This window comes from Aegilops tauschii, chromosome 3 (genome assembly GCF_002575655.3).
Source record: "Aegilops tauschii subsp. strangulata cultivar AL8/78 chromosome 3, Aet v6.0, whole genome shotgun sequence".
In the NCBI taxonomy this organism is placed as follows: Eukaryota; Viridiplantae; Streptophyta; class Magnoliopsida; order Poales; family Poaceae; genus Aegilops; species Aegilops tauschii.
The window spans coordinates 570,806,558-570,818,012 of record NC_053037.3 but is presented as its reverse complement, the minus strand read 5'-3'; the positions used below and the strand labels follow the sequence as shown (position 1 = coordinate 570,818,012).

At 48.4% G+C, this 11,455-nt stretch overlaps 1 protein-coding gene across 1 annotated transcript; it reads left to right on the top strand.

Moving 5' to 3' along the window:
• Positions 1 to 1,474: 1,474 nt before the first annotated feature.
• LOC109785804 (succinate dehydrogenase subunit 4, mitochondrial) lies at positions 1,475 to 4,599 on the top strand. The gene is made up of 3 exons (XM_020344388.3): positions 1,475 to 1,741; positions 3,670 to 3,765; positions 3,881 to 4,599. Exons 1-3 carry the CDS (start codon positions 1,547 to 1,549, stop codon positions 4,271 to 4,273), a joined length of 684 nt encoding a protein of 227 aa, XP_020199977.1. The 5' UTR covers positions 1,475 to 1,546; the 3' UTR covers positions 4,274 to 4,599.
• The last annotated feature ends 6,856 nt before the right edge of the window (positions 4,600 to 11,455 follow it).

Below are 11,455 nucleotides of genomic sequence, written 5' to 3'. Positions count from 1 at the left end.
GGGTTCAGGCCGCATGGTGTGCTTTGTGTATGGTTTTATGTTCAGTGGATGGCGAGCTACAAGTCCTCCCGGGAACGGGAAGTGTTGTGTGCTTCTACTTGTATTCTATCAAGTGTCCAACCTCCTTTTCTATAGCTCGGTCCTCCTTTTATATGTCAAGGGATATCACAATGGCATAGTTCCTAAGGAACTACCCTCAGCCGACATGGTAGGTATGCACATTAAATGCATGATGACGTGTCATCGTCTTCTGTCATTCGGGAACGAACGTCCATCTTGTCATCACCGCCCAAGGTGGCACCCTAGTCGAATGGCGCCACGCGCCGGTGCAGGTGCCACCCTGACGGCAGGTGAGCTGGTAACTCACCCCCAGTTACTGATGCATCTTCAGCGCCCATGCTGTCTGTATGCAACGTGCCATACGGGCTCTGACCAAGCCGAACCGCCACGACACGCATTGGGCAGCCTGGTCTAGATGCCTTTGGGGGTAAGGAAGCATATCGTTGTCCGGGGCTCCATTCCCGAGTCTTGTAGCCCTGATGCTTCTGACCAAGGGTAGGGCTATTTGTGGCTTGTGCGTAGTTGGTCTCGTGAACCAGCTATTCACGGTATCGACATAGATTCGTTTATTCAAAATATTTTATCACTTAAACCGTGCGTGTAAATCGCAAATCATTTCCACGGTTGGATTTCCTGTGTTGAGATCTTCGAAACTAGATCCAACATTAATAGGTTTCGATGAACTTTTGGAAATTTGTGCCTTCACGCGAAGCTAATCTATGCCTCTCGTGAAAGAAAAAAACATATTTTTTCTGTGAGGCACAGCTGTGCCTCTCGCGGAAGCAAATCTGTACCTCCACACGAAGTAAATTTGTGCCTCTCGTGTAAGAAAAAAAATGCATTTTTCCTTTCTGGGAGGTACAATTGTGCCTCTTGTGAAAGTAAACATGTGCCTCCACGAGAAGCAAATTTATGCTTCTCGCGAAAGAGAAAACACGTTTTTTCTCTTGTGGATGAATCTTTTTTCTTTTTCTTGCGTTTTTTTCCTTTTTGAGTGTGCCTATCGCGAAAATGAAACTTGTGTCTCCACGAGAAACAAATCTGTGCCGCTCGCGGAAAAAGAAAAGCATTTTTTTGATTTTTTTTTTCCAAACCTAGAGAAAACCGAGCAGAAACCAAAAACCTGAAAACCCAAAAAAAAAAAATTTAAAACGCACAAATATAATAATATCCCAAGGAAACAGCCATCACGCGATATATGGGCGTAGCTGAGAGCTCGACGCATCAAAGTGATCCTTGAAGGGCACCCGTGACTCAAGCTGGGCGGGGATGTAGATGTACCAACTCTAATGTCCATGAGAAGCTGGTGGGTCAAATAGCTTACCCAGCCTGACCCGCGAGGGGTCCTGGTTCGTCTATTCGGCCTTGCAAGTGTGGGCCGGTAATACTGGGCCAGGCCATTTCTGCTTGCGTGTACTCGCACTTGTCCTGAAAAAAAACACCATCCTTCTTTCCTTTCCCTTCCGAGAGAACAGAGAGAGAAAGAATGGCGTCGCGATTGCTGACCAGATCCAAAGCCCTAGCGCTCGCCGCCGCCCGCGCCGACGCGGCCGCGCCGTCGCCGCTCGCCGCCGCCTGGGGGACCCGCGCGCTCTCCACCCTCCCCCGCGATCCGGCCGCCGCATCCCCCGCCTCGTCGCCGCGGCAACCGGCGGCGGTCTCGCCGCTCGGCCTCTCCAAGGTCCGCCCCTTCCTCACCCCTTCTCTCTCTCTCTCTCTCTCTGGTAGCTTACGTCGACTGGACTGGCTGCTTGTTGCTCCGGTTATGGGGCTGTAAGCGTGATGCGCCGCTCGTTCGTGCTCGATCCGATCGTTTTGTGCGATTGCCTGATTCCGTTCCTCGAGGGCTCGATTTCCGTGTTCTGTTAGGTGGTTGTGTGTATTTTCGATGGTTTTACTTAGACTACTTACTAGCTTGTATAGGCCTCATCGAGCTTATGTTGCGGGTTAGGTTTGTGGTGTAAGGTGAACTCACCTCTTTGCCTTTGCGCTGGCCGATTGAATCTCCAGAGTCATCGAGTTTGAGAACGAAAACTGAACAAAACTCTGAATTGGGTTGATAAACAGTTGGTGAGATTGGCGTTCATTGTGGCGCGATAGTGACTACACATGACATTGAGTTAGGGATGTAGTCATGTAGGCAGCGAAGCTTAAAGTGTTATGTTTACTTTACATAAACTGTAAAGGGTATCCTTTCATACGTTTGGTTTGGTTTGCCAATCTGCTTCAATTAAATTTCAGCCTGAGCTTGTAGTTGACTAAAGGAATGCTCAGTACCTTCGAGATATCATGTCACTATGCTATTGTGTTTCAACACGGGAGATTTCTGCTAATGGTATATAACTGCTGATTATGCACAAACAGGATATTTCGTTGTTCGAGTCAATACTCTTGATTGGTGCCATCCGTTTTGCGGTTATTATATTTTTCTATTGCCGATGAAAAAGATACAACTGTCTATGATTACTTGGCACATGTGTAGTCTTCTATAGTTTTTTATGCACTCTGTACTGCCTGCATTGGATAGGACGTACTTGGTGTTAAATTCATTGATGTTGCTTTACATAAGTTCCATATGCATTGGTCAATAGTAGTTCTTCCCTGGTTCGTGGAGAACTGAATTATAATGGAGGAACTAGAACTTGTCATACTGTACTACAGTTCTACTTTTGCTTTTCACAGGGAGAGTAGGATTCTAGATGCATGGTATGTGAGTCTGCTCTATCTAGTTATATGTATCTTACTGATGAATGACTAAAATACCAATAGTGCATTTGGTTTGCCTGACTGATCAGTCATCATTGATATCTAGCACGTACTCATTTGTGAGTCTTCTCTGTTTAGTTATCTATGTATCTCACTAATGAAAGACCAAATACCAACAGTGCATTTGGTTTGCTTGACTGATCAGTGATCACTTCGTTGGATGTACAATTTTTAAGAACTTTCTGTACTTGTTGTGAAATTCATTGTCAAAAAATAGTTATATGTATTGCTGGTATTCATTGATGCTGCCAACTTTGTACTATTATTATGAAATAATTTTAGTGGTGCTGCCAACATGAGATAGGATGTGCTAGTTGTAAAATTCATTGATGGTGCTTTACACATGCTTCATATGCATTGTGCAATAATAGCTGTTCTCCCTAGTGCATGGAGAACTAAAATCTAAAGGCGGAACTATAACTGTCATCTTGCATTGAGAACAGGGAATATTGTAGTACAGTTCTGCCTCTGCTTGTCACACAGAGAGTAGGATTCTAGATGCATGGTTTGTGAGTCTGCTCTATGTAGTTATATCTATCTTCCTGATGAATATCCAAAAATACTAATAGCATTTTAGGTTTGGCAGGTGCTGGTTTATGAGTCTGCTCTATGTAGTTACATATGTATTTCACTGATGAAAGGCCAAAATACCAATTCTGCATTTTGTTTGCTTGAGTGATCAGTGATCATTTCATTTCTCAGCATGCTGTACAATTTTTAAGAACTTTATGTTCGTATGCATGTCTACTTCTATTATTACATTCTCTTCTTCAGTTTATCAGCCTATCGTACTCGTAATAATTCATTTTTTGAGGTGCCATTTGTCCTCCCTTATGCAAGCAGATTCTAGGATATGAGCAGGCATCTCGACTCGGTGGCACACACGTATTGCCTCGCTGGTTTTCTACTGGAGCCTCCAATGGATCTTCTGATCAGCAGGTGCTAGTTTGTTCCTTGTGCCAATCTTATGGGAGCTGTGTTTCATTAGTTTGCTTCCTCACTTGACAGCATTCATTGCCAGAAGCTTGCAACTGAAAGTTTCTTATGCTTGTAGACCTCAAAGACAATTGCTGGGATGGTACAATCGGATGCACTGAAATCACAGGAGGGAGCCTCAGCGAAGGTCGCAGCATTCAGCCCCATTGAAGCAACCATTAGCAAGCCCAGAAGCAGTCCATTGACACTCGAAAGCTTGAAAGTGAGGCGGACCGAGATGATGACAAAAGTCACGTTCTACATGATCCCGACTCTGCTCCTGGTGTCGAAGAACAGCATCAGCACTTCTCTCCTGATTGCGTCAGTGTACCATCAGGTCTACATGTTCCACAAGGAGATCCTCCTGGACTACGTCCACCATGACATCACCAGGAAGTGGGCCTTGATATACTTCAAGCTGCTCTTGCTAGTCATGGCCAAGGACACGATGGTGTACTTTGATCTGTTCTAAATGCCTCCATGGTAGTAGCTTCTCGAGAGATGCCACCAGGAACCCTCCCATCTGTACACTGGAATAATCTTTGAGGTGGACAAAATGCCCGACTGCTGGTTCTTCTTCTGTCTCGCATATCAAGTTGCTGCGTTTTTCTGTTTCCTCTTATTATGGCTGTGATTGATTAATGGACAAGTAATGTTCAGTTGTCACAGAGTACTAGCTTATACGGGAGCAACGTTTGCCCTAGTTTTGTAATAATGGTATATATCAACTCTTGACGTTCTGTCGTTGATTGCTCTTGTTCTGCAAAAATTTAGTAAATGCCATGTTTACCTGTTGCACTGCAAGTGTTATCGGTGTTGTAGCAGTGTCCAGTCTGTTTGGAGCATGAAAGACCACGTTGCCTTTGCAACTCTGCCATCAGCAGGTACCATACGAATCTTCCAGGTCTCGGTTCCGTTGCATGCCTGTGAAATGATTGACAGACACCTACTGACCAGCAGCTGATAGATGACAGTGGTGTCTGCTGAGATGCGATTCGCAGCATGTTTGCTCAGGTATCAAGGGCATTGGTGGAACGATGAAACTTCATCGGATGCAGCATATGCAGTGGATTCTTGGCTAGTTGGCTTTATTCCGTTACATCGTCATGATCCTTGCTACATATGACATATCATTATCGGAAAACAAAATCCTTACTACTCCCTTTAGTGATCTATAAATGGTTTTATATTTCTTTACAGAGGGAGTACATGTGTAAATAAACTCAAGTTGACAGTCTCCGGCTAGGTACGTAATGTAATGATGAGTCAATTGTTCACAAAACCTTGGTCTAGTTACCATCCGCAGTTCTTAATATGTTTTGGCTCTTACAAAATAATTGAGCACACTCCTTTTTCTCTGAAGTTCTGAACCTTTGAAGTTTGAACATGAATTATGTGCATGTTTTGTGATAGTTAAATACTTGTTTTTTTTCCTTACAGGAAATCTTTTGTAGGGTTTGGAACCTGCAGACGAGGCCACCTCAAATCCGTTTCTACCACCTGAAAGATTTACGTAACATACTATTGCTACATCCCCTCCGCCGCCACCAGGCGAGTCAATTGCAAGAAACCACCACATTTGCGGCTAGTTTTGCAGGAAACCACCAACTCGTTAATCCGTTGCAGAAAACACCGAAAAATCTGTTAAGTCGTTGCAAAAAGCACTAATCGAATGATTTGGCCCGTTTAATCACTTTCTTACAAGTGGGGCCAGATTGTAAGGAATTGACTTAGCGAAAAAATAACACATACACCCCTAGATCTAAAAATACAAAAGCAATCAGACCCTCCCGAACTCTCTCTTCTCCACCACGCCGGCCATCCTGTGGCACGCACGCACCACGGGTAGGCTACGCTCTCGGCCGGGCTGGGCTCGCCTCTGTTTCAGCGAAAGCCGGCCGGCACGTGTGCGCTGCTATGGCCGCCTTTTGAGGCCGCTGCCATCGCTGTCCCTCGCTGTCGAAGTTCACCTGTGCGGCTGTGCGTGCGTACATCGCCTCCGAGCAGTCCCGCGGCGGCACAAGCCTCCCGACGAGCATCTCCTCCGCCTCGATCACCGCGCCGCCGCGCGACACCGCCTCGTGCGCCGTCGTCGCCGTCATCGCCCTGCTGCCGGGTGGTCGCCTCTTGCCTTGCCGGCAGCACGACTTGGCGGCGGCCGGCAGGCTGCCAGACCGAGCCTGCCCCCGCCATCCCAGCTCTTCCCCGGCTACGACGAGCTGCCGGAGGGCGTCGCCATCACGGCCCGCGCGCTATGGAGACGGTTCGCAGTGCAGCCGTGGGCGCCGGCCGCCTCCTCGTCCTCCCCAGCGGCATAGCCCTCTCCGTCGCCGACAAGGGCGGCCCCATGCATCTCGGCCTGGGCGCCACCATGCCAGACGGATGGCAGCAGCGCGGCGGCGGCGCAGAGTGGACAGGGCGTCAGCGTGGTGGAGGAGAGGGAGTTCCACGGGGGAGGGTCAGATTGCTTTTTTTTTTATCTGGGGGTGTATGTGTTATTTTTTCGCTAAGTCAATTCCTTACAATCTGGCCCCACTTGTAAGAAAGTGATTAAACGGGCCAAATCATCCGATCAGTGCTTTTTGCAACGACTTAACAGATTTTTCGGTGTTTTCTGCAACGGATTAACGAGTTGGTGGTTTACTGCAAACCTAGCCGCAAATGTGGTGGTTTCTTGCAATTGACTCGCCACCAGGCACCAGCACACCTCCGGGACGAGCTCCCAACCGGCGACCATTGCGAACGCCGCAGCAGGAGGAGGAATGACGCCTTTCCTCCCAGATGAGATCATCATCTGGGAGATCCTCGTCCACCTGGACCCAAGAACCCTCTTCTGCTGCCGCGCCGTCCGCCGGTCTTGGTGCCTTGTCACCTCCACCCGCCGCTTCCTCCTGGCGCACCATGCCCGCCAGCCCGCTCTCCCCATTTTCCCCGGCGACGGCCAGTACCGTAACATTCTGGCCTTCGACCACCGGGCCACCGCAGAGTACCAGCTCCACACCGTCGCCCCGTTTGACCAGGACTTCGATCTGGAGGCCTCCTGCGACGGCCTCCTCGTCCTCTCCAAGTTTGAAAGCACGACAGCCTCTCGCACCTTCTCCGTCTGCAACCCGGCCACACGTGAGCATGCCTACCTGAGGCTTCCACCATGGAACTTCAAGACCTTGGCGATGTACCCACACCGGCCTACCGGCGAGTACCGCCTCTTACTGCAACGGAATTGGAGGGGCTTCACAGGCTTACCCAAAGACCAAACTTGCTATATCTTTGCGTTGGGCTCCAACCGGCCACCGAGGTCCATCGCGTGGCCAGAAACATTCTCGGCGTACCTCCTCAACTTACCTGCCAGGCTGCACGACAGCCTGCACTGGCATCCGAAGCGTTGTCAGAGTGACAGCGAACCGGTGGTAATAGTGTTCGACAGAGTAAATTGCAAAAAACCACCACAATTGAGGATCCTAATTCCCAAAACCGTCATCATTCATTTTTTTTCAAAAAACCACCAACATTGTAGTGACAGTTTTCAAAAAGCACTTATTGGTCACTAAATGCATGTTAGCACCATACCTGACAGATGGGGCCTGCTGTAAGTGCTGATGTGGCAAAGCAACTTGACACCGTTTGACCTCACGTATGATAAGAAAAAAAGATAGAAGTGGGGGGCCACCCGTAAGCCTCACAGTCACACACAGCCGGGGTCTCCGTTGACCACGCCAACGCTGCCGCACATAACTCTGGCTCGTCGTCTTCTGCACCTCACCGCCGCCTCCCCAGAGCTGCACTCCGGCTACTAATTCGTCGCCGTCGCCAGCGCGGAATCAGTCAAGGACAGGTTTGAGGGCCGGATCCCCATCCCGCGCACGGAGCGCGTCGTGGCGCCAGACCTGAAGGCGATGCCCACCGCGCGGCGAGTCCGGTTTGCCGCCCGGCGATGGATCCAAGCGGCGTCGGCCCCCCGTGCAGCCCCGACGACGGATCCGAGGGCGGCCCCCGACCCCCGACCCCCTGTGCTAGCCGCCCTCCACTTCGCCACCCGCCGGATCCAGCTCCTCCACTTCGCGACCTCGTCGGCGTCGTCGGGCTCGGGCAGCTCCTGGGCATGAGGAGGTCCAGCCCGGCGCCATTCCTATGTGCATGACAGCAGACGGTGGCTGGAACCGCCGGGGTACGGTGATGAACGCAGCCCTGTGCGCACAGCTCCACGCGCGCCCGCCGCGTCCTACCGCACCGCGCCGCCAGGCTCGGCCACGACTAGCCACCTCGCCGGCTGCGGCAAGCCACGTCCAGCTCCTCCCGGCGCGCTTCCCATCCTCCTCCCGTATCCTGCTCAACGCCGCGCTCGCCGCCGGCTGCGGACGGAGCCACGCGCGCGGCCCTGCTCGGCCACGACCAGCCACCTCGCCGGCTGCGTCCATGGCTGCGCCGCCACCTCACGCCGGGTCCGACACCATCAGCTGACGGCGACCCTGCACGGGCTCCTGGATGAGCAGCTCGAGCTCCGTGATGGAGATGGAGATGGCCACGGCGGTGCACGAGAGGTGTTTGTAAGAATGCTTGAGAAAGAGAGAGGAGCAAACCCACTGATGGGTGGGTCCTACGTCTAGCTTAACGGGAGCCACACTTTCTAACGACGTGTGAGGAGTACCGTATGTACCCAGGCCACATGGCACCTGACAATGGGACCTAGCGGTCAGATTTTCACTCAAACAGCTCTAATTGCTCATTCAGTGTTTTTTGAAAACTGTCCCCACAATGTTGGTGGTTTTTTGAAAAAAAACCGAATGATGGCGGTTTTCTGAGTTAGGGTCTCCAATTGTGATGATTTTTTACAATTTACTCGTGTTCGACACCATAGCGGAGTCATTCCGAATGATGCGTGCTCCAAGTGTTCCCACCAACTCGTATATCTTCGAGATGAGTGACGACACGCTTGGCTTCTATAGCCAGGGCGACGCCACCAAATTTGTTTATATATTGATGTTGCAAAACTATGAAAACGAGGTTTGGGAATTGAAATACCGTATCGAATTGCCGGTTGCGGATTTCAGGGGGATGTTTGGAGCATGTGACGACCATCGGAATGTGGACGTTGTTTCGGTGGATGGTGGTGTGCTCTTGCTGGTCAGTGCTTATGGGTGCCTGCTTCATTTTGATTGTGCTGGCAAATTGGTTGGCAGTTTCCATCGTGGTCGCCCAAGCTTCTCTATGTCCGGAGCTCGCCTCAAGCAAAGTCTTGTTAAGCATACCTTCTTTCCGGCTCTAGAAGGTTATGCTATCAACGCTTCGCCTTTCATCTGACCCCTGTTGAGTGAGGTGGTGCTTCTTAACGGCCTAGATGTTGTATATCCAGTATCTATGAATTGGATCGAGTATGATCCTGCTGGCCACTTCTTCCTTTTGCATTGATGTATACAAAGTATGATTGGAAGCTGTGACTGTTATGTGGTTGCATGAGCTCTATGCTTGTCTTGGTATCTTTTGGGCTGAAGTGACTAATGCTGTAATGATGCTAAAATTAGAAATTAATTTTGCTCTGCTTTTGAAATATGTGCCGACTGAACTTACTCATGTATGAATTTTCGTTGTCTCAAGAATTGATGTTGCTTTATTTAAATTATCTAGTGGTCTTCTCTGTAGCAAATAGTTAGCAATCTACATACCTCATGTCATTATATTTCCTTAACTGAAGAATGAATTTGCCTTTTTATCTAGTGGCCTTCTTAATGGTAAATATTTAGGGTGCTTTATGTTTCTACCCTTTGTTGAAGATGACGATGAACAGAGGCTGATTTTTAGCGGACCTTGGAGCATTATTGTGGACTAATAGGCTCGCCATTATAGCGAGAATTGGACATGGTAACGATTGCCTTGTTCCGGTGAGTTGTAGTGTTCTTGAAAAGACTCGGCAACCTGAAATTGTTCCAGATTTTAATTGATCCAGTAGTGAGATACTACATGTGTTGATTGGAACATACTATGGAGCATATATGTTCAGAATGAACATGATCATAGAGAGGTCAGGCCAGAGTAAGCTGAGAATTTAGAGTGATAGTTGGAACATTGACCAGTGGGTGACAGTTGCATGCACAGCCACTAGTTCTCACTTTATAAATTCTTCACATATATAGGTCTATATCTGTTCGAGGTCACTGTATGCAGTCCTACCTAATTAGCTCACACTGATGTTACTTCAGTAGCTGAATGCAATTATCAGGAGGACTCTGCTCCACCCAGTACCTTGTTGGTAAACCAGCATGTTAAATCAGACATAAACTCGTAGCTCACACGTTGGTACCAACCAGGGTCAGAAAAATGCAGAATACTGAACTGTTTTTTCACAAGAGAACCGAACCCAAAGTGCACGCTGTAAAAACTTCCCCAGGTAGAAGCTTAAGGTTAATTATAACCTACAAAAAAGGAGCAGCAAACACTATGGGCTGCTCTAGTAGATGGCTCTATACTGGAGCCTCCAGTGGATCTTCTGGTCGGCAGGGACTTGTGTTTCATTAGTTTACATTCATTGCCAGAAGCTTGTAGTTGAAAGTTTCTTATCCTTGCAGACATTGAAGACGGTTGCGGAGATGGTACTGCAATCTGATGAGTGGAAAACACAGGTAATAATGGTAAATATCGACCATGATGTTCCGTCTAGTTAATTGCTCTTTCCTTGCAAAATTAGTAAATGTCACTGTTTGCCTTGCTTGTTATAATCTAATGCTGCATGCCTGCATTGCAAGTGCTGCTCTCTCTACATCCAATCCAAGTGAACCTATTCAGTGTGATTTGTAATTCTGCACCTCTCGTGCTCTTTCAGTGTTGAGTTGTAGTAGTGTCCAGTCTTTGTAAAACATGAAAGGCCTCGTGGCCTTTGCATATCTGCCATCAGTCGTCGATGCACTAGACACCGTACAACTGTAGTGTTGTACCATGCTACATAGCATTGCGTGCATGCGAGATGCTCGACAGCCATCGGGCGACGCGTATCATATCATACACGGCGATACATGGACGTGGCTGGGGACAGTAGACATATATGGATGCAAGTGCCCATCATGATTCTCTTTGCTTCGACGGTGCACAAACCTGAATTTTCCAGCGTGCTTTTTCAGGCACCAGTGTCGTTGGAGACACTGATAACTCACCTCATGGGATGCAGCAGGGAGTTTTCTGGTTTTGTGTTGCGTTTTCTCTCGCGTGTGTTCTTCCTCTTCCCCATTCATAGGACGTACTTAGTGTAAAATTCATTGATATTCCTTTACATAAGTTTCATATATTGATTGGTCAATACCCAATAGTAGTTCTTCCATGGTGCGTGGAGAACTGAAATATGAAGGAGGAACTAGAACTTATCAAACTGTAGTACAGTTCTGCTTTTGCCTTTCACAGGCAGAATAGGATTCTAAATGCATGCTTTGTGAATTGTGAGTCTGCTCTATCTAGTTATATGTATCTTACTGATGAATGACTAAAATACCAGCAGTGCATTTGGTTTGCCCGACTGATCGGTGATCATTGATATCTAGCAGGTGCTGATCTGGGATTCTTCTCTTTTTAGTTATCTATGTAATCTCACTAATGAAAGGCCAAATACCAACGGTGCTTTTGGTTTGCTTGACTGATCAGTGATCACTTCATTTCTACTTTGTGTCTGTGT

What these genes read in the sequence shown, in the direction of transcription:
- LOC109785804 (XM_020344388.3), top strand. Translation starts at nt 1,547, where the DNA reads ATGGCGTCGCGATTGCTGACCAGATCCAAAGCCCTAGCGCTCGCCGCC. An exon ending in CGCCGCTCGGCCTCTCCAAG is followed by an intron (nt 1,742 to 3,669) that starts GTCCGCCCCTTC and finishes TTATGCAAGCAG; the next exon opens with ATTCTAGGATATGAGCAGGC. An exon ending in ATGGATCTTCTGATCAGCAG is followed by an intron (nt 3,766 to 3,880) that starts GTGCTAGTTTGT and finishes TTATGCTTGTAG; the next exon opens with ACCTCAAAGACAATTGCTGG.